General features: G+C 37.9%; 1 protein-coding gene across 4 annotated transcripts in view; it reads right to left on the reverse strand.

The window, feature by feature from the left end:
• Nucleotides 1-3,675: 3,675 nt before the first annotated feature.
• Nucleotides 3,676-23,269, reverse strand: part of SPAST (spastin) — a 38,401-nt gene continuing 18,807 nt past the window's right edge. For all 4 annotated transcript variants that reach the window (XM_030235431.2, XM_050972094.1, XM_050972093.1 and 1 more), the window contains 11 exons: nt 23,162-23,255; nt 19,785-19,859; nt 18,569-18,640; nt 17,971-18,046; nt 17,340-17,431; nt 15,522-15,601; nt 14,679-14,721; nt 13,973-14,052; nt 12,234-12,304; nt 10,354-10,394; nt 3,676-9,103 (listed from right to left, as the gene is read on the reverse strand). In XM_030235431.2, coding sequence (XP_030091291.2) covers nt 8,981-9,103; nt 10,354-10,394; nt 12,234-12,304; nt 13,973-14,052; nt 14,679-14,721; nt 15,522-15,601; nt 17,340-17,431; nt 17,971-18,046; nt 18,569-18,640; nt 19,785-19,859; nt 23,162-23,255 — 847 coding nt within the window. In that variant the 3' untranslated portion in view covers nt 3,676-8,980. The remainder of the gene's footprint in view (nt 9,104-10,353; nt 10,395-12,233; nt 12,305-13,972; nt 14,053-14,678; nt 14,722-15,521; nt 15,602-17,339; nt 17,432-17,970; nt 18,047-18,568; nt 18,641-19,784; nt 19,860-23,161; nt 23,256-23,269) is intronic.

Here is a 23,269-nt window from a genome sequence, read left to right on the forward strand (position 1 = left end):
CGGGCCGCCCTTCCCTCGCTCCTCCCCAGCCAGCGGCAGGCTGAGGTGGGGGCCCGCTTTGGGCTATGAAGGTCTTGTCTGCCGCCTGCCCGAACTTGTGCCGTTCATCTGCCCGCTGCCTGCGAGAGCCACGGAAAGGGCTCCAACGGGTGTTACCATCACAGGCCTGTGATCATCGCAGTCCAGCCTGTGATCAAACACCACCACGTCAACTAGACCATAGCACTGGGTGCCACGTCCAGTCTTTCCTTGAAACACCTCCAGGGATGGTGACTCCATGACTTCTCGGGCAGTCATTCCAATATCTAACCACCCTGTCTGTGATGAAATTTTTTCTAGTATTCAACCTAAACCTCCCATGGTACAGCTTAAGAGTGTCGTAGTCCTACTCCTATCATAGTCTGTCACGATACTCCACTACAGCAGTTCCACAAGGATGGGTTTGCTTCCCAGTTCGAGCATTCCTCCGTCCCCACCGCCACCCGCGGTGCCCGGCATTAAGGGCACTCAGGACACAGCCTGCAAAAGGCATTTCTTTTCCCCAGCAAAACCCCCAAAAGACAGCAGCTCTCCAAACTACAGGAATTATGTTGAAAATTTAGTCACTTTATTGTGCGCTGAGATCCCCAGAAGTGCTCCCGTTGCTCTGAATATGATGAACATTGGAAGCATCGCAGTGCAGAGCAGGGATCTGCACGCAGCCCAGCCCCATCCCAGAGCCAGCCGCTATCCAAAGCGGACTTGGAGAGAGGATTCTGCTCCCGAGGCTCTGGAACGCCGGGACACAAATGACAGCGATCCCTCTGGCTGGATGGCCAGCAGATGGCTTCACTGTGCCCAGAAGTTCCTGTCAGAAGGAATGTCTACGGCAGGATCGCTTTGCATGGGAAGTACAACGGAATCCAGAACAGAAGTCATCATGGAAGTTCGGATAGCTGTTAAGAAAAATTGTGTTGCAAAACATCTGCGTGGGAGTGAATGTACTTAAAGATTTATTCACAAAACAGTTTATTTATTATTTGTTATTATTTGCAAAGTAAGTGAGAAAGGGAGGAATAAAAATTGAAGTTATATATTTTATTAAGACAGATTATTGTGCCTAGGAAGAAACTTGAAACAACCTTCTGTAACACTGCCTTAATCTTTGTTCTTTTAAAGAGTCTATTCAGTTCTCCAGTACCCATAGTTAAAAATGTTATTTGCATCTCACCAGTTCTGTAAACCATAACAAAATATTTACCTGACTGTGGGTCAGAGATAGGCCTGTACATCAAAGCAAAGCAGGAACAATCCAGTCTTTCATCTGCTTCACAGTTAAGTGTGCTTCACAATTAAGTTGTGTGTATTTGTCTCCTGTTCCTGTATATTCGTAGAACATGTGATTTTATTATTGATGAAAAAAAAAAGATAAAATAATTTTGACTTTCTAGATTTTGAGTGTACCTTAGAGGTATCATTAATTAAGAACAACAATCCAGACTTATCAGGCAGTTGTACTCCTTAAGATATATTTAATGTCTCAGACCTCATTCTAAGCTCTTGGCTGTAATCAGTAAGCTTTTTTCCAGTGTGTGGAAGAAGTTTTAGAAACTATTTGCAGAAAATACATTTGTGCTTTATAGAATCTAGATGACAGGCAAAAAATTCAAACTGCAGCTGCTGCCTCCATTCAAATTTAATGAGGAAATCAGAACTCTGATGAACCACTGTATAATTTGCTCCACGAAGTTGTTTGGTTCCTTCATTATTGACATAGTATTGAGCTTTTTGATTTATTTGATGTCACAGGGTATTTCTTCCCAGAAGAGGCCAACAGTTAGTTATTAGAAGCTGCACTTGAGGAAGTGTCTTCACAGAGGAAAAATTCTACAATAGCACAGCTGATACTAGCATTCTGCATATAACAAATCTAAGAGTCTTCAAGGATGTCTTACTGAGGCAAGTTTCAGGCCTTTTAGAAATTACTAAAATGAGATTTGAAAATAACAGAAGTTACAGACTTAGAAAGAACATATTTTTGTTACAGTATACACTTGCCAAAAAAGTGGAATTTTCAAAACTGTGTGGTAAAAACACCACACTTTGCTCAATAGGTTGTTTGTAAGCTGATATTCTGGAAAATATATGGAATTTTTTAATACAGCTGCAACACAGCACCTGGAATAATAATATAATTATTCCTAGAATAATAATAATCAGTGTTGAAAGATGGATTTTAGTTAAATTATATTTTTCTGCCTTCACCGGTACATGTATTTTTTGTTTTATCATGATTCATACTTAGAAAAGTTGCATAACTGTCTTCTCCAGAGCCATATGAACCCTTGTAGGAAACAGGCTGGATTTCACAAATTCACAACATATTTGCAAATTTGCAGAAAGATGGCATGATGGGGGGGGGAAAACCTCAGCAACAAAAAAACGCGAAATAAAACAAACCCCACCCACCCAAACAAACTTAACAAAAAACCCCAAAGAAACCCTACCACCCCACAAGTTTTACTTTTTTCTCACTTTTCTCTAGCAAACTTAGAGCACTAAAATACAGAAATAAATATCTGAGATACACAGGCATCTAACACTAGGCATGCAGCCTTGTCACGCCACCTTGGCTGGAATGGGAACGATTTATTGAGTCCAAGATAAACTTCAGTCCAGGGTATGCTGCCAGAAACAAAATCTCTGTAGATTTCAAAATAGCAACTGGTGGGATATGATTTTTCATGCTCTTCTTTCTTCACTGATTTTTTCTGATTATCTCCGGTACAAGAATAGAATATTTGAATGTCTGTACCCTATACACAAAATTACCAATAGAAACAATTTTAGTGGTTCAAAATCTACCTCCAAGCAGTAGTATTTCAGCCAAAGAGAGATAACTTGGATAGACACCAATTATGTCTTTCTGTCCTAAGGAATTTTTTCTTGACAGAAGCAGGAATAGCTCACATGCTTCAGTCCAAAACACTGGGGTTTTTTCCTCCTTGCTGTATTGATTTTTATTTGGTTGGTTTGTTTTAGCAGTGATTGACATGATGATGTGTGGAAGACAGTGGTCATGGCTGTTTTTTGGGAGACCCCTCATGCTGCCAGACATGTAATATTAAAATGAGTCTTTAAAAAAATAAAGTTTGATTAATTTTATTTTCAGGATGTAACTCCAATGACAGAACACCCCCCCCCCCATAGCTGTAAGCAGTCCAGATGCAGCCTCAAGACAGAGAATTACAAATGGTAAGGCAATGGGGATAAGTAAGGAAATTATATTAATTCAGAATTAGTAGCAGCACTCTCCCCCAAGCAAAAGAAAAGCCATTTTGAGGCCAAGCAAATTTGCTTCAAAATTTTCAGGACTTCCACATGACCACCAGAATTAGTTATGTGAAAACTCCTGGTTTTCACCATGATCTAGCAAGACTAGGATAAGCACACACTTTCAGTTTAAGCACATTTATTTAGGAAGTAGCACTTCTGTTTACATTAGTTTTAAGAACTTGAGTTACCTTCTTTAGAAACTGATTTATTTACATATTTATTGTTCCATCATCTGGTATACAACACCTGATGTTTTAAAATGTTTTTTTAAAACCAGCAGCAATTTAATAGGCTTCAAGTTTAATGAAAAGGCTTTTAGTTTTGGACATTTTATCTGATAAACAGACAAGAAAACAGTAATAACAGGACAAACAAAACATTTTATTGTAAGCTTAAGCTATGTGACTGCTTGTCATGCTTTTTTACATTGCTATTAGTAAAAAGGTGTTTAACATTTCAGAAAACATTCTTAAAAGAACAATGAAACAAAATGCTTCTAAACAACAAAATACAAAAATTAATCCCATCCCAGACTGGAGTTGTCCAATATATTTTACGGGGGTGGGGTATGGTGTTTTGTCTCCACCTTTGGTTTTCATCGCTTTAATACAGATTTCTGAGAAATACTGACTAGCCCTTCACACGACTAAAAATGGGAATCATGTGGCAAAACCAGCTTCTGTATTTGCAGTCCCTTTGACAGGTGTGCGACTATTAGACAAAACACCTTCTTCCCCACTTCTAATGGGAGAGAACCCTGCTCAACTGAGAGCCACACCCCAGCATCTTTGAGCACTACGCCTGAATTAACCAGATACAGAGCGCCGGCCTTTAATCCTCAAAGCCCCTTCTCTGAAGAAAGGACTTTTTAAGAAGTGTGTCTTATGAAGGCAAGGAAAGTCTTGCAGCAAAACAAGGTTCATCACCATAGTTTCCAGAAGTAATGTCAAGCATTTTCAAATCAAACATCAGACTCTGAAGAAGCTGCAGTGTTGAGCCAGTAAGTTCTAGCCACCGGAGGAGTGTGTACCTTGCCAATTATTGCTGAACTCAGGAGGTAGTTATTGACAAGGTAAGAAGTTTCCCCTCTAAGACAGTTAATGATTTATACAAGAAGCAGGAAAAACAGAATACACATTTCCTCATATTTTACAAGATGATATTGTATTTGCAGGAAGCGACAGCTTAACTTCCTCATCCTGTGGAATTATAATTACCATAATTAAAAGAAAAGATACTGAAAATTATAATTAAGTAAGAAATTCTAAAAGAAAATAGCTGATCAATTGGTCATCTCTTAGGATGGCTGCAGATCATCCTAAGCATGAAAATTCACATAGGTCAGTAAAACAACATTCTTCAACACTAAACAGCAGCTCAAGAGAAACTAATAATAAAACTGCCTCTAATTAGCACAATGACTGAGATAACTAGTTGCACTGACTACCTGCTTGCTACTCTTCATTCCATTTTTGATATCTGGTAGAAACCCCAGCATCACAAAAGCTTGAGGGCACCACAGAAAATGAATGAAAACCTGGTCAGGTACAGTAGCACTGGCCCCCTCCCAAAGCTGCCACATGCAGAAGCACCACTAAAGCACTGGAGAAGCTAGAGAAGCACATCCTAGGCACAGCTATGCATCATCCATGTCTTGGGTAGGAAAGCACTAAGAAAATCTAGGGCACCACATCTCACCATAGGTGCTGAAGGAAACCCTAAGGAGAACACTGCTTTCCAGTTCAGAACAGATGTCTCAGTTCTATTTGCCAGCATATCTGACTTCAGTATTCCCAGTACAAAGTACTTAAATTTCACAAGAGGGACGTGACAGCAGTGCAAAGCAGTGCTGAACCCCACTTGTCTAGAATAGAAAAAATACTCTTTATCCTACACCAGAAGGTAAGGTTAATTGAGTTATATGTATAAAAACTGTCATTTTAAAAACACTTGAGAGAATGAAACAGAAAAACCAGCAAAAGTCTCTAATTAGTGAAGTGACAACACACCTTCTCAGTTCAGAGATCCCATTCTTACTCATTTTAAAGTGTTATTATCATATTTGTTACCTATATAAGTTGCAGGGCCATATTCAACAGAACTATACCTATCAACTGGCTTTGAGTCAGCAAGACATCTCAGGGGCTCAGTGCCTATTTCTGGTACAATAAATGCTGTAAATTCTAAGAAACTAACAGGACAGATTTATTTGTGCATAAATGTCCTAGTTTAAGGCTTATCTTTAGTATTCTGTGTTGATTTTGTCTTTGCATACACAGAGAACCTGTACAGGTTTGCTGTAGTCCACAGAAAAGTCAACATTAGTAAAGGGAGCATCATAACACAGAAGAAAGTCTCATTTTAAGGAGAAAGAGCAATCTACATACTGTTCTTCCAGTATGCTGAAAGACAAAAAGTGTGGGTCCTGCTTAATAAAACAGAAAGATGTATGAAGAAGATTGTTAGAAAAACACAAGGGGTTTGGGTTGGTTTTATTTTCTCCCTCCAGTAACTGCTACACTTGAAAGTCAGTAAAACACACTGGCAGAGAGCCAGACAAGCTGCTTACTAATCATGTCAAAAAAGTGGGTCAAGTTGCTCATTCACTAGCAGTGGGCAGATTCACAGAAAATAAAAGGCAGGGGGGAAGAAAAAAAGAAAGGAAAAAATAAAAAAATCAGTCCAGAAATCTAATGGAATGGTAGTCTTCACAAAAGTTAAAAGCACCCAAGCTGCTGTCCTGTTTATCCTGATTTGAGACATTGTATTAGAACATAACTTGATTTTATGGAAAATAGTGCTGGTAAAGTTCTGTGTAAGTACTACAGCCTTGGGAAATTTGTGGTTATTTGGGGTAGGTTTTTTGGGGGAAGGATTGGTGGTTTTTTCCTGTTTTTGTGGTTGTTTTTCCCCAGATCTGCTCTTATACACAGTTAATCCAACATATAAATGGAATCACTGAGCTGGGACTTAGTACATGTAAAACAAGGAGTAAGATGCAAGATAATGCCTTAAGCAGAAGAGAATTATTCTTAAAATACACTATTCAGAATATAGTATAAGACAAGACATTTAAAGGACATTTCTGAACCAAAAAGCACCTGGCCGTGGGCTAAGAGTCCAGCAGCTGTGGGGCAAACTGATGTTGCAGAACAAAATTTTCTTTTTACTGTGTTGCAGCATTAATTTATAGGGCTGTAGTTCATCCACTAAGCAGAAAACAATCAGGCATAATAGAAGACCAAAAAGCAGCCGTATCAGTCACACAGATTCTCTTGACCTGAACTGGTTGTACAAACTAGTGAAAGGGCTGGTCCCTTTTTTTTCTATGTAGCAGTTGGTGATGCTGACTCTTTGTGCTGCATACTGGTGCTACTTTTTAGGGGATGGGGACTGACTTCTAGCTCAACATTTCAGGTACCTATCCCATGCCAATGAGTATGCATTTGAAGTAAATAACCAGTATGTTCCTCAAAACTGAGAGGACAAAACCAACAGTTTTGTAACAATCATTTAGGAACACTTAAAACCAGAAGTGTTATCTTTGAAGTTTTCATTTGCAAAGGATCTCAAGGAATGTCTGCCAGAGCTTTATGAATAAAACCAAGGCCCTTTCTTAGCTGTAGCTATTTGGCAGATGCTAATACACCAGTAATATACATGCTTAGCACTATGAAGACTATTACAAATATGGATCAAGTCAGCCAGGAATCTCCGACAACAGAAATGGTCTACTGAAGGCAGAGCTAAGGCAAAGCAAGACATGAGACTTAGTAATCTGAAATCTTTTAGCATTTCTCCAGAAAACTGAATCAGAGGAACCAAAATCACATTTCATTTACAGAAGACATACAAATTTGAGAGAGTCCTATCCTTAGAAGGCTAGAAGTGGTTTGGTCAGACTATTTCAAAAGGCATAGTAGTAGAACACAATCTTCTCTTATTTGATTGCTTTTAATCTTAAGATCAGTTAAAAGCATCTCTGGTTGAAAAAACGAAAGAATCCCAAACATATTGCATATGTGCATCTCAAAGGTATGACAGAGTTTCTGCTACTTAGTACTCAATACCACACAGTGAGCACAGTCCTCTCAGAGTATTACTATACCTATACCTACAACTGCATCTTTCAGCTAGGGTTTGTTTTTTTTTTTTTCATATATACATATAATATATTATTTATAGTCAACTTTCAGGTAAGTAGTTCAAAAAAATAAGTTAAATGAAAAATTAAAACCAAATTTTCTGTTAAGACCAAAAGCAAACACTTACAACTCATTTTCATTAAAACAACAGTAAACAATATGCATTTTTGCAGTATCACTAAGTTGGGAGAGGTGTAAAAAAAAACCAAACCAAACCAACCAAAAAAAACCACAAAGAACCCAACAACCCACAAACCTGCTTTAACAAGGAACTAGTGTTCTGCCTTGCAAACATCTGTGTTTAATCTGTGTAGAATTTGTAAACAAGATGTTGGGCCTTCAGAAGTAAAGGCAAAAATGCTTTCCTTTATTATGGTATTTAAAGGCTATCATTTCAGAGTTTGTTTTTTTTTTAATAGCTTGTCATTTATATAATAAAAACAAGTATTTGTACAAAGATGCAGTTTCTTTTTAAAAAAAGCAGATCAGTTGAGTGTTTCATACTTTAATATATAAACTGAAACATATGAAAGCTATAAAAACATTAATGTGTGCCATGTATTAAACATGTAGCCTCATATTTTAATGCTTACATGTGGAGATTAAAAAAATATCACAATGGAAATTTTACTTTCAATTATCATAAACAGACCAAAATACAGAGTAGAAACACGTCATTTCTGAAACTCAACAATTAGCATCACCTACTCTCTCAAACATATCAGCTGGGCTCAAGTTGTACACAGTAAGCATAAGCTAACATTCTACCAATGAAAGCGTTACCAAATGCATTAAGAGAAAATACTGCCACTAAATGAGTATCTCAGTCTATTCTTTTATTTAGTAATTTTTCTTCTAAAAGGCAATTTGAATTGGTTTTATAAGACTGGGGTTTTTTGCTGTTCTGGTATCAAAGGTCTTCTTTAAAACTGTCCTGCGAACAACTCAGTCACATTACAACAAAACAAAAAGACAAATAATAACAGACCAGCTACTTTTAACATTTTAATAATTGTAATTCTCCAATGCTGTTCTTCCACTCTGCACAGGGAAATTGTTTTATTTGGCACATTAAGGATAAAAAAGTCAAAAAAAATGAAGTGCAGTTTACAAACCTCAAATTGAACATCATTGTTCCAAGTCCATTGTTCATCAACGTCATGGCAAAATTAAAAACAAAAAACCACACACACAACATAGGGGAAGGTCCTCCAATGATCAATATCATCAGAGCCTTGTAGCAGAAACAATATACATATATTAACGTTCAAACCAGAATCGGATTGCTAGGAATCTCACTTATCTCAAGTCCTGTTGTGCTCTTACTTACAGTGTGTAAATCCTCACTATAAATGGCAAGGAGGCTTTGATGAACACATTTCACATTGTATAATTTTCTCTTAATCTCAAGTTTTAATGCAGATACTTAAATATCTGTAGAGTCCTGTAAACTCTGGCTGATTCCCAGCTGTCTGCACCAACTGCTCCCCAGGCAGGAGTGTGTCACTTCAAGTAGTGTCTCACACTGTGGTATCTCCAAAGTCCTTGTTCCAGCGAATGTACGCCTCCAGGGTCTGAGGGCTCAAACTGCGCTTGATCTTCTTCAGAGATTCTGTGAAATCTGACAGTTTGATGTTTCTCATCTAAACAGAAAATGAAAGACATCAGGGTCACTAGTGGTTTACGCACTTCAGTTTATTCAGGAAGTACTTGAGTATTCACTTTTAACAAAACACATTCTACGAGTGCTGCATCTTGATGGAAGAACAAATTTTTTTTACAGAGTAGACATTCACTGCAACAACCCCCCATAAACGTGGTAGAGTCTCCACTGCTGGAGGTTTTGAAGATATGACTGGTCAGGCTGCTAAATAATCTCATCTAAGCTTCCTTTCTAACAGAAGGATGGACCAGGTGATCTTTCAAGGTCCCTTCCAAACCAGGATGTTCTATTATTCTATGACCTGATGCAAGAATCTTATAATTTAAGACTAACAGTAATGTACCATTTTAATAAACTAACACTTGCCAACAGTAAGATCTGCCTTGCTACTTAATAGCTCATTAGACTGTGCCATTACTTCCTGTTTCAGTAGGTGGTGTGAGCTGGTGTATATGAGGACATCACAACAAATTATCACAGATGCTGTTCTCCTCCTGCAACAAATCCTTCCAGCTTATAGCTTTGGCCATGACCTCAGGATAAACACAAAAAGCAACTGAGAAATTAAGTTTTGCTTCATTTTCCCCTGTGTAACCATGGTTTGCACAGACACCTGAAAAGAAACTTCTGTACACAGGACCAATCGCTTTTTTTTTTTTTTCATATTTACAGCTGCAGTTTGTGGTCAGGAGCTCAATCTTTTTCTTTATGATGATTCATGTCAATTAATGCAAGTATTATACATATACATGCACAAATCTGTTTTAGGTTCTCCCTAAGTTAACCTGTTTTATGCAAAGATGGGGTGGAGGGGGTAGAAGTAATTTCATATAATACTTCTGGGAATGTTCTTGGGAAGTAACACTGTGAGTAAATAAAAGCCAGGCCTCTGACATCATCAGCTAGGTAACAAATACTGCAGTGAAGTGTGAAGGAAAAGACATGACAGTCAGATGAAATAAGGATGAAATTAAGAACAATGGACTTACTAACAGAAAAATAAGTGCTCTGAAGCCTGAAACTACCCATGAACCTCTGACATCTGAGGACAGATCTTCTCAATCTCTATTTCTAAAGAATTTTCATTAATGAAGAAGTGATTAAAAAGCACAATACCTCCCAACATTATCCTATTTTGTATGATACTACACATAAAAAAGGGACCTTTAAAGTTTCTAGAGAAAAACCCTTCTATTCAACAGGGAATATACAGCTGCTGGAACAGCTTACCTCACTGGCAGACATGTTCTTCACCTGTTCTGGTTTTAATTCTGTAAAAATAAAAATAGATGTGTGAGTTTCATAAGAAAACTTCCATCACTTCTGACAAATAAAACATTTTAAAAGCACTTATATTCTTGAAAAAAAACCCTGCAGCTAAAAATTATACCTTTCTGCCTCAACACAGTCTCCTGTAAAGAAAGGTACATGGCATTTTGCCTCCTTCTTCCCCATTTATCAGCTCCTTTACAAGGTTGCTCCCACACTCAGTTACAGCAGGTGCAGCACAAAGTGACAGCAGAACTATTCCTTCTTCCTAAAGTATGGAAAACAGCACACAAGCCAACAGAGCTGCCTCCCCCATATTAATTGTGGTATCCACAACCTCTCTACTGAATTTCAGGAAACAGAAGGTACAGTCAGCCAAGAACACTGAAATAAAATCAGGCAGGTCACATCACAGTGCTTCTTGCCCTATGCTGCACTCATGGGATCTGAACATTCTTGCATCATTCACCCTTTTTTTTTTGATAACTTGCAATAATCTCATGGTATCAACATGTAACAGCAAACATTTTGCTACGAGAGTACAAAAAAAAAGAATCTAGACGGGATTGGCAAGGATAATATAACAAAACATTTTCAAAAATGTATTGCTTTATATGGAAAACAGGAGCAAGTGAAAGAAATGTGTTGCACAATGTTACACGGTCTCTTCTTGAAATGGACTTGCGTGTGAAGTGAGTTGTCAGCTAAGTAAGGCCTGCATACCTAAATGCATACATTATTAATTCCACCACTCTAAATAAATATATTCAAATTCTTAGGAGACATGATGTCTCTTATGAGAGCCATTTAATGCAGTTATGTTTCCCAGTTATTATGAAAGATTGTGAAAGATGTGCTTTACAAATTCAGCAGCTGAAAGAAAATGTGTAAAAATGACATTCCAACAGCTGCTTTCAAAAGAGAGAGTGCACTGGCAAAAATGCATGCTAGAGGATTAAAAGAAATAACAACACAAACACACCCACAAAACATGAATCGACCTCTCCTCCCCATAAATAATTTGAGAGTCGCAACAATTTTTATTTACACGTAATAGGCTGATATTACAGAACACTTCTGCTCTGCCTGCCTTTAGTACCTTTCTGTAAAGTAGGACAGTATTTCTACAAACAGAAAAGTAACACCAAATCTTCACAATCTTTTCCACACAAAAATCATGCTACTGATCTCCACTAAACAAGATCAGTTCCCTCAGATGTGGCTACTGGACACATAACTAGCTAGTTAAAGAGAACAAAGAGAACAAAGAGAAGAGGTGTTGGGAAAACGTATTCACATTAAAACTGTGGGTTCTTCCTAGTTGGACATGTCAGAGAAAGAACAAATATAAGTAAAACTCAATCATTCACTGTTGTCATCTGGATCACAATTCACCATAAAGAGTTAAAAATATTAAAAGCTATGCCATTCAAACTGTATCTAGAAAAATCCATAAAATAGCTTGTTTCAGTTTTCCTTCCCTTAGACTTCAAAGAAATTTGACTCTTTTATAAAGGGAAGTAATGCAATCAGCAACTGCTATTCAAGTAGTAATTTAGCTACAATAGAACTGACACCAGCCTCAGAAAGACACTAGTTAAAAACCCTACAAATCTGTGAGAAACACTTCGCACTGCTTTTCTCCTACGACACAAAATTTTTCTTTTTCACATGACGAGATGCTGAAGGGTTTTGTGTAAGTAAATCTTATAAAGATCCTATTATGAGGAACAGACTAAAATCCAATGAAAAAAGTTAAATTTCAGAGGTTTGAGAATTATAAAGATGCAAGAAAATATAACTCTAATGTCAAAACCTCAATAAAAATCTCTGCTGCTTACCTCGAATGGGGCCAAGTGCCGCATCCTTCGCTAATGCAGTGAGGTCGCTTCCAGAGTATCCATCTGTCATTCTTTGGCAAAGGAAAAAGTGGGGTCAAGGAGGAAGCAAAAAAACCAAAAACCTGCTTCAAATCAATTTCATTGCAGATAATCAAAGTGTTACTTAATCAAAAGAAGTATTACTTTGATGTTATTTTTCAAGTTTAATAAATCAGAAGTGTGTTCAGTCTAAGTGATCAATATTTCACTGTGAGTGATCTTTCTGAGACTAAAGTACAGATATTCAAGTCCCAAACAACATTCTAGGAAAAAAAAAAAAAAGGCAGCATCTAGGATTTGTAGATGAAAACTGATCCCAATCACATTTACTACTTCTGTAGGAGATTTCCATACCTGTAGTTAATCAACATTTGTCAATTACCATAAAACCAAAACCTCAATTGTCCTGTACACTCTGCAGGAGCTGTTCCAGAATTAGACTTAATAGCCAAGTTAACCAGTTAAATACTCTGGAGAATAAAGGCCTCCACTGAACCAGGAAGCCACCAATACAAAATGCTAGCATAAGTGAAAATGAGTAGTACAGGTTACCTTAAGGAAAATTTAACAACAAAACCACCACCCATGAAAAGCAGTGGCTAGCTGCAGCAACAAGAGCTTAGTGTTCTGGAGATCATAAAGTCTGTTATAGTTTATAGAAAAAGTTGTAGAGGGACAAAGGAACACAAAATCATAATGGAGGTTAAATACTTCTCTCTTTCAAAACAAAGAAAGATAGAAAAAGAAGCAGGCAGGATGCTCAACTATTACATTTTCTGTAAACCCTTTAAAAAAGGTGTACTCAAGCTGCATTTGTAATTTGGTTCTTATATTTGCAGTTAGAATACAGGACACTGACTGTGTTTTTCCTCCAGTTGGCTATTACTGCAGCCTAAATGTGGCCTGAGCTAACAACCTTCAAGCACAGAGGGAATATATTCAGTTGGATGACACATCAACTTCTGCAACATTACTAAAAGGCTGACAAATGCTACATCCAAGACTGTACTAACCTCTGTTGTCCTACAACAAGGAGAAACAGACTGAAGTACACCCACCTGCCTATCTTTGCTATCTCAGAGCGTCTTCACTCCTTCCTGCCCTATCTGCTTTTTAGTCTAATCTCCTTCACACAAATTATTAGATTTAGGTGACTAACAGCAGTACTGTGTCAATCTCAATGATGAAAAACATAAACCAACTCCATTTCATAACAGGAGGGAAAAATTAAACCACATTTTCCCAATCAAATTTGAAAGTGAAAAGAACCTAAAATTGTCCAAAGAGCTTGCTCTGTTATGTTGGTAATACATTCAACAAGCCTAGCAAGGCACCAGCAAAGAGAACTTGCCTTTTATGTGAAATGAATGCCAAGTGCAAAACTGGCACTATCTTTTTACATCAGGGAGGAGAGCTGGACTCCTTGAGGGACGGGTGGAAAGAAGCATCCTCCTCCCTCCTCCTCAAAGGAAAGAGCTGATGAGCATGTTTCAACAACAGAAACCTGCCTGGGTGTATCCTATATATGCATATATAAAAACACTTTCATACAGCCTGACAGGGAACCATCTTCCCCAAATAAATGAATTCATGTTGTTGCTGTCTGATGATTCACATTAGTTACATTTTGAATGAATTAAACAGTCTGAATGAATGAAGTGGAGGAATATATTTATTTAGTATGGTTACAAAATACTTACCTAGCGAGTTGAGCCAACTCTTTTTGGGTTAATGGACTTCCTTGCTTGCTTAGAAGATTTTTTAGCAAAATCAATCTTGTCTGAAAAGAAGATAAATTTATCAGAGGTAAAACTCGTTTTCACGGAACACTTAAAATTGTGTTGCAAGAACAGAACTACGCTTTTGTCAGTTTTGCTTTTGTGCTTCACCAGTTTAAACTTGCCCATAGTGCTTGTGCAATTAGACTGTGCATTATCATCTCTTCAGGAGCAGAGGTAAGGACTGGGTAAAAACAAGACCAAGAGCCTAACTACTAGCATCAAGAAGAATTAGAATCTTCATCAAAATTCCTGATCTCCTGTTGAAGTGACAAACATTAGGAAAACTACTTCTGTCTTCTCTTACTTCTGCAATAAAACACTCTCCACTCTCCTTCAGCCAAACAAACATGCTCCTCTAAGTCTGACTTCAGACTTGCCCATGTCTGCCAGTCTCTAAGCAACACCTCACTAGTCAAGAAGTACTGAGTAGCTACCACCAGATTTGCTGCCGGGCTGAGTGGAAAAAAAAAAAAGATAAAAACTTAAAATAGTTCCCAGAATTAATGCACAGTGTATATGGTCAAGGTGAGCCAGAAATTAGTTCATGGAACTCTAATAATCCACAAGGGCAAGTTAAGAATTGTCTATGAGTGTCTTAAAAATGTGAGTGGAAAACAATACTTACCTCCTCATTTGGTAGAGACACATATACCCGTTTGGTGAACCGTCTGAAAAAAACCCAAACATGTAAACATTATTCACACTATTCTGTAACTACTTAGCACATACAAATCTAACATTTGGTTTGGTCAAGTCACAAAATTTCACTTTCATCATCAACTCTACGAAGCAGAACTGGAGATTTTGAGAAAAACACCAACAACAAAACAAAAAATATGAACAAGCCACTGGTGCCATCTTACTCTTATCTGAAGTTATAAGACTCCTCGCAGAGGGGAAACACTCTAAAGGTAGAACTACCACTGACTATCAGCTATGCAATGAAGTCTCTCTTAATTTTTACACAAAAAAGTCTTTGGAGTAATTTCCTTAGGCAATGCTGAGATATCTATTTTCCTCAATCAAGAATGAAAAGAGAATAACGTATAAGTACTTTTAACAAAAAAGTCCTAAGGCAAATCTACAGCAAGATCTGTAATTGCATGGAATGCCAGAAGACAATATTCACAGAAAAGAAATACTAGATTTCTGGTCAATCTGGAACACTGATCCAATTTTCTCCTTTATTTTGCCATTAAGAGCTAAATAACAAAAAAGCAAAATATTAAAGAAATTTAAAAAACACTGGTGTGGCCTCAACAGGTACTTCTGTTTCAGACAATTCCAAGACCACCATGATTGTGCAGATGCATCTCAAAAGAAAAGAACCCCTCTTTGAGAGGTTAAATATTTTAGCCTTGCTGAACAGCTTTTACTTGTCACAAAAATTCACCAAGACACTAGGCAAAACCTGTTCTTCATAATGAATATTATCTTAGTGTATATTCAGAAAAAGATGTTTTGATACCTGAGAACAGCATCATCAAGCTCCTGAGGCCTGTTTGTTGCTCCCATTACAAGTATTCTGTCCTCTCCAGAAGACTGCACCTATATAATGTGGGAAGGCAAGCCAGCTCTCAGTTTACACAGTCTACATTAAGCAGAAACACAACAAAACCAGTTAGAGACTTGCCATGGATTCAGCACACTGGTGGGATCTTAATATATATATATATGTTTTGGGTTTTTTTTCCATTAAGGTAGGTTTAAAATATTCCTCAGATAAATGTAAAGTCAAACCAGGAAAAGATGAAAAAAAAAAAAAACACAAAAAACAAGGCTTTCTGGAAAAATCTGAGACTATAAAACTATAAAAGGCTACAAGTTTAGTCACCAGGAGATCGTAATGTTGAAAAAACCAGAGACTTTCTGCTCTTCTGGGGTTTTTACACCAAACACTCTTCTGAAGCCTATAGGGTGAGAATCAAAACTTTAAACTAAAGTATAGCCAGAACCACAAAATCACAACAGAGATCCTTCTAACACAGGTCTTGCACAAATCCAGTAATCAAAACAGGCTATAAAATAACCATAATAGCAGAAAGACACAGCAATTTCCTTCCCAATTCACTCATTTGATACCCCAGAATATGGAGACTTAGACCTTCCAAACTTTAGAGAAAACTCTGGGCTATCAGAGACATTATTTGCTTAGTGTTCAAGTCTTCACAGATTCAGGTTCACTGCTACCATACCATGTTCAAAAGGTTCACCAAAAATACTCTATGACATAGTTACACTTTAAATATTAAGTCAGCAGACTTTACATTATACGTATTTTTCCCCTTTTCATTTTAAGGGAAAACTCTGCATGTGTGTGCAAATAATCTCTGCATATCACTGTCACATTGCATTATTTGTCCTGATTCGTCCATTTTGGAGTCTTTCCCAACCTTGCTGCCTCTCCCTGTTGTTATCTGCTCCTCCTGTACCTCATTAATATTGCTTCACCACTGTAGCAATATTACATTGTGCTAATGGAACAAAAACTAAAATTATTCACTACAAGAACAGTGCTGTAACAGAAAAATACTCTGATCTCATTCGTGTCTGTATCCCACTATGAAATCCAGTTCCTCTTTCTGGGTATTGCATTCATGCCATTAAATACTTGTTACTGCATTCTGTCTTCTCTAGCTTAGGATGCCAAGAAAAAAGTTATAAGTCAATAAAAGGTGTACTGACACAGAAATTAATCTTTCTGATGTGTCAAAACTATGTATACATGAGATACATACATATATATATATATAAAATCTGAACTAGTCTCTTGGAAGCTTCATACCTCAAGTCTCACCCCTTGACAGTGCATGCTTGTGACACATATTCCTTTGAAACCATTAAATATTTAAAAGCCATTTAATCTTGTTTTGCTTTGTCAGAATAAAGAGAAGTGATTCATGAAGCCATGCTATTGCAAACATGGATTCAGCTCTCCGTGACCCTCAAATGTCCCTCTTGCCCTGTAAGAGCAGCTGTCCTCACAGCTCCTTTACTACTGCCATCTGTTATCCTTTCTTCTCTGTCCATAATCTTCCAAGACATTACAGCTTATCTCCAGATCACTACCTTTCAGTCCATCAGTGCATCCTCCAGAATACCACAGTAAGGAGGTAGAAAATTAAGAACAACCAAAAAAAGTTGTTTGCCAATTATGGTGAGGTGGGAGGGAGGCTGAGTTAAGTCCCAGCAGCCAAACCCTTTGTAATTCACCCATAGGTTGTACTGGCACCCCCTACATTAGCCAATTCAGCTAAATCAAACAATACCAAGATTAAATACTTACACCATCAAATTCTATTAAAAATTCTGTTTTTAGACGCCTGCTAGCATCATGTTCACCTTCTCGTCTTTCACACAAAAGGCTATCAACTTCATCTAAAAAACAAAGAAATACATCTTAACTAAGCATACAACATCAAAGTATTTGTATTTGCCTAAGTTGCTTTGCTAATATAAGGCTCCATTAAGGAAGACCAGATCTTTATTCTTTAGGAGACAGACAGATCTTAGGAAAGTTTAAAAACTTGCGTGATGTGTTTGCCTTGGAATAGGTAATGCCAAGAACAAAGGAGAGGGGAAAAGAAGTCTTTCTGATGATAAACTGCTACTCAGGACAAGCAGAATGTATTTTCATGTTTGAAGTTTAATGGACTCACTCTGTAAAGGCAGTACAGTATTTTTCTTTTAGAGAGCCCCTCTTCCCACTATTACCACCAACTAAATAACATAACAGTAATCTAACACACTTTATATGAACTACTGATTGCCCAGCAGGTCATATCTGAGACAGTTGTCCTGAGCTGCAGTTACCCAAAACAAGTTTACCCAACTATTCCAATAGTTAATTACTTCCTAAACTTTGGTAAGTAAGACAACTTAAAGAAGTAAATAAAAGTTAACATTTAAGGTCTTACCAATAAAAATTATAGAAGGTTGAAGTTCTCTGGCTACTGCAAATAGAGCACGCACCAGTTTCTCCCCTTCACCCACCTAAAATAACAATAAACTGATTTTATAGCGGGTTAAAAATTTTTACTATACAATAGCTAACAGAAGGACCTACAGAAAATCTTGCTGATAACCAACCACACTCAGTCCATTTATACATATTCAGATTATCATTGGTTCAGTACATACAACAGTATTGTTTACATCTTAAAAGAAACACTACAACTTCTCTTATGATCACAGCTAAGTTAACTGTCAAGAGACTTTGGTGCCTAAATTACAAGAGTGCAAGAAAGCTGGGACCCAAGTACTTCATTTTTTAAGGATGAAAAACCCCACAACCACTTATCTGCATTACTGCCATTGCCAAGCTGAAAAAACTTTTGACACTGCTTTATCACAAGCACAAAAAAAACCTTTTTTACTTCACAAGTTGCTTTTAAAAAACTATGTTCATTACAGGCTAACAGTTCACCAAGAACTCATCAGAAGTCTCTGGCTTTCTTAAGCCCCAATTAAAGCATGGGTGTTTTCAAATCAATGTATTTTAGAGCCACTACTTACATATTTTGAAGTCAGACTCGCTGCACTGATGTTAAAGAAAGTAGCATTTGATTCTGCAGCAACTGCTTTGGCCTAGGAAAGGAGGGAAAAACAAAACTACTTTTAAAAGCTATAATATTGAAGACAGTTCTCTGCATCTGCAATGACCTCTCATGTCCTGATGGACAGTTTTGAATACCCCTATTTCTTCAAAGGAAGCACCTTATAAATGGTACAGAAAACTTCTGTCCAGGTCACTTATAAATGAAAATGGCTATGCAGTCAAACCAAAAGAGAAATTTCCAAACTCCCATAGACTTTAAGCCAATTTTAACTAATTTAGGGTAGTAATTTAAGGCATCAGTTGGATCAAATCACATAAAAAATTACAGTGTTTTTTGCCCTTCTTTATCTATGCAAAAGCTGTTTTCAGAGGAAAGGTAGGGAAAATAATCAGTTGGAATGCTCATTCAGACTATCCTCTCCTTTAATAGTTTCATCATATTCAAGAAATTATGATTCCCTGATAAGAGAGTCTAATTTTAGAGATTGGCAATTATATTCCAGTATGTCAAACATAACAGATGAGCCTACATGAGCTCCTCTACATTCACATTCCTGCACTTGAGAGCTGATCCAGCTCCAGTGTCAGCAGAGAGTGCAGCTGCAGCCACACCACGTGATCAGGACGATGTGCCCGGCTCAGCCACATCAGGACACTCGATGCTCCCTGCCTGATGCACAGCCATGGAGCTCCAGTTCCCTGGATCTAGCACACCAGGCTGAGGAAAAAAGCTCTGGCTAGGCAGTTCCACAGCTCTTACACTCTTTGCACAGCAGTGTGCAAGTGAGACAATCTCTTTTTTTGCTACTGCGCTCCCTCCCCATTTCCAAAATGTACTTCTAGTATGTTTCAGTGGAGAGTAGATAATTTCTGATTAATCACTGCTGTACAAAACAATTAACCCACTTCCTTTTGCTCTCTCTGAAAATGAAACCTAGACTTGCTGCTTTAAAATACTACTTGTCACAATGAAAATAATTAGAGAGAACAGTTTAGCAATTCCCCCAGTAAAATCCAGGGTGAAGAACAACTTTGCCTTTTTATATATAAAATGACACCGTAATACATATTCTGTAAGAATGTACAGTTTACCAGTCCAAGCCCCAAACTGAAAGCCACCCCTCGTGGTTACATTTTAAGCCCACAAACTCATGCAGGAAGTGATTTTCTCACCAACATTGTCTTCCCATTTCCTGGTGGGCCAAACAGCAATAGACCACGCGCAGGAGCTCTCAGACCTGTAAATAACTGAAAAAGACATAAGTTACCATCAAAGACTTGAATAAAATGTTACTTTACCTTTGCAAGAAAATGGTTTAAGACTGAGGACACTGGCTTGGTACTGATAGTAACAGTGGCAGTGAATGCCACAACAGTGCAGGCTTTGACAGAACTACACTCCGTTACTAACTTGACCTAATGCACACCACTATTGTTTCCCATGCAGCAGCTAAATTATGTTGTAATTGTTCTGTGCCTGGATGCACTGTGCAAGCAGTTTAAAACACTTTCCACAAGACAGACTAGCCTATCAAGTTTAAAGCATCAATTCCAGTTAAAAAGGAAGTAATGAAGGTGTACAATAAGAGAGTTAAAGTAGCGTTCTTACTAATTCCATATGGAAGAACTCCTTCATCTTTCTTTATTAAATGAAACTTGAGAAGACAAGCTTTCAACAAAATTACTTTAAATATTACTTAACAACCACCTACTCTCTCTATGCTACTGACAGTCATCTCCTCTCTCTCACTTTGCACTAGATTCATCTTTCCTACTCTATAAAATTGCTCCCACCACACCTAGTGCAAGCAAGTCTACAAATTCTCACAGAATACATAACTTTTAGTTATTACTCTTGCCTATTTTCTCTAGCACTTTGTCTTTACTGCCTCCCCTCAAAAGTTTCAGAGTTTCTCTTTTGGTCTCATACTCACCCCTCCCTTCCAGCTTCCAAAAATTCCAATAAACAAGCAAAAGCAATAGGAGGGTATCTCATATACATCCTGTGTGTAAACAGCACTGTCTACAGGCATTTCTTTCCCCAATATCCATGACAACAAATAACTCCATTTCTAGTGTTGTATTTCTGTCATGACTGACCAATACGTGTTTTCTCTTATTATTTCATCATCCACATTTGTTTGTGCTTGACTCTGATTCCTAAAAGTAGTTACCCAGCTATTCACTAAGTGAACACTCCAGTGCTTCTGCTTTCCATGCTGCTTACCACCATGTGCATTTTTTGTCTTCTTTTGTTTGAAATAATTCTTATGGAGTTCCATCATTTTCACACAGCCCAGATCAGATCTGTAACTCTCTCACCTTGATCATCACCTACAGTTCAGCTGCACTGACATTTATTACATTTATTAGCTTTTCAAGTTTTTGTTAACAGGGTAATTATTCTGAACATGGTCTGAACTAACTGCTAGCATTTCATTAGCATCTTACCACTGAAATGGTTTCAAATCAATGTTTCCTGCTTATGTACCCCAACTTTTGTTCTCCTACAAAAATACCACTGGCTTGTTAAACAGGAATTTGAGTTCAAAACTCATTAGGATCAAAACTGAACTAGTATTAATTTACTAAAGTATCCCCCTATAGTTGCCACATCTACTGTGCTCTTTTTACAAGGAATAAAACCAACCCTCCCGATTTCCAAAGAAAGTTTAAAAATTCATGGGATTCTCTCTCCTTATTACATCTCAGCCTACACCAAGGTCAGGCGCATTGCTAGCTACAGTAATTTGAGACAACTTTATTGAAGATACCAGTTACTGGAAAAGCTACTCCAAGTCTCCTAACCAAGTCCTTCCCACCCCGCTCACAGTGTTGGTGTCACTGAACAACACATTTGACACACTATTGCACTGTAGCAACAGAGATGCTATAATGACATCTTCCTTCTGCATAACAACATCTGAGGACACGCATTTGTTGCCAAAGCTTTTTTCTCCTTACAGCTTGTATTTCTGTGATGCTATGCCAGGTTTAAGGTCTCTTCCCTATGCTGCTTCAAAACCAGTAGCTGCATTAAGGGGAAAACCACAGGGCAACTCCAGTCACCTGTCCACGTAACAAATGAGACCCACAAGCAAACAAAAAGTACAAACAGGAATTTTTCTTCAATAATCATAGAATCATGAAGCGGGGCTGGGTTGGAAGGGACTTTGAAGATCATCAACTTCCAGCTTCCCTGTCATTTTCCACTAGACCACATTGCTCAAAGCCCCTACCAATCTGGCTTTGGACAACTCCAGGATAAGGCATCCCCAACTTCTCTGGGCAACCTGTTCTAGTGTCTCATCATCCTCACAGTGAATAATTTCTTCATAATATCCAAATCTAAACCTACTCTCAGTTTGAAGCCATTTTCCCTTGTTCTGTCACTACCTGCCCTTGTAAACAGTTCCTCACCACTTTTCTTTTAGGTCTCCTTTAGGTACTGAAATAATGTAATAAGGTCAGCCTGGAGCCCTCTCTTCTCCAAGCTTAATAACCCTAATTCTCAGCCTTTCCTTACAGAAGAGGTGCTCCTGCCCTGTGATCATCTAGCTGTTCTTCTGGACTTGCTCCAACAGGTCCATGCCCTTTCTGTGCGGGGGAGCCCAGAACTGGACACAGCACTCCAGGTGGCATCTCATAAGAGTATTGCAGGAAATCATTGCATGCAACTTCCTCAAAAGTACTGCAACTTTTAGTAAGTTCAGCTTTAGAAAATGACCAGTTTATTTTTTCCTTAAAAGTAGCTCAGAATAGTCCAGTAGTACATAGACTAGGCCTGAATTTAGGCAGTCACAGTAGCTGAGGTACCATCAATGATAAATAAAAGCCTAAATGATCAACTTCCATACAGCTGAGTAAAGATGAAATCTGCCCTCAAATGTTATATATCTCAGTGTATTTGGTTGTTCACTTCTTTGCATCCCTTCCATCTGTGAATAAAATATTCAGTGTTTGACCAACAACCTCACAGAGAGGATGACCACAATAACAGTAACGTTTTTCCAAACAGAGAGTGTCACAACCTAATTTACCTATACAAACCTCTCCCATTTCACCCTTCCAGTTGGGGGCTTTGTCCCTTACATGGCCATTCAGGGTTGGAGACACAGCTACAGCTATCTGGAACAGTCAGCCTGACAAACGATGAGAAATCTTGTTTGTTTGCTTTTGCTGTTTGTTTGTTTGTTTTATGGAGTCGTGGGGGTGCTGTGGTTTGTTTCCGTGGTTTTGGGTTTTTTTAGGGGTTTGTGGTTTGCTGATTTGGTTTGGGCTTGGTGTTTTTGGGAGTTTCTTTTTTTTGTTTTTTTTTTCTTGCTCCAGTCACTTTCTGCAACATTGATTACCAGAAGACAAGAATTTCATGGTAGCATTTTAACACACAAATCCTGTATTCTCCTTTTCCAAGATGGCTAGGACCCCTACAGCTACTTGTAGCAATCATAATCAGTAAAAACAGGATTCAAGAATCATCATTTCATGTGTGAAACACAGCACATTTCTTCCATCCTGTCACAGAGTGATAACAACACCCAGTTGCTTACCTCAGGTCTAAGAGAAGGAAGAATAACAATTTCTTGCAAAGCTTGTTTAGCCAGTTCCTGCCCTGCGATATCATCAAATTTGACAGCTGGCCCACTAACAAAGAAATG

The sequence above is a fragment of the Serinus canaria genome, chromosome 3 (genome assembly GCF_022539315.1).
Source record: "Serinus canaria isolate serCan28SL12 chromosome 3, serCan2020, whole genome shotgun sequence".
NCBI classification, from domain to species: domain Eukaryota; kingdom Metazoa; phylum Chordata; class Aves; order Passeriformes; family Fringillidae; genus Serinus; species Serinus canaria.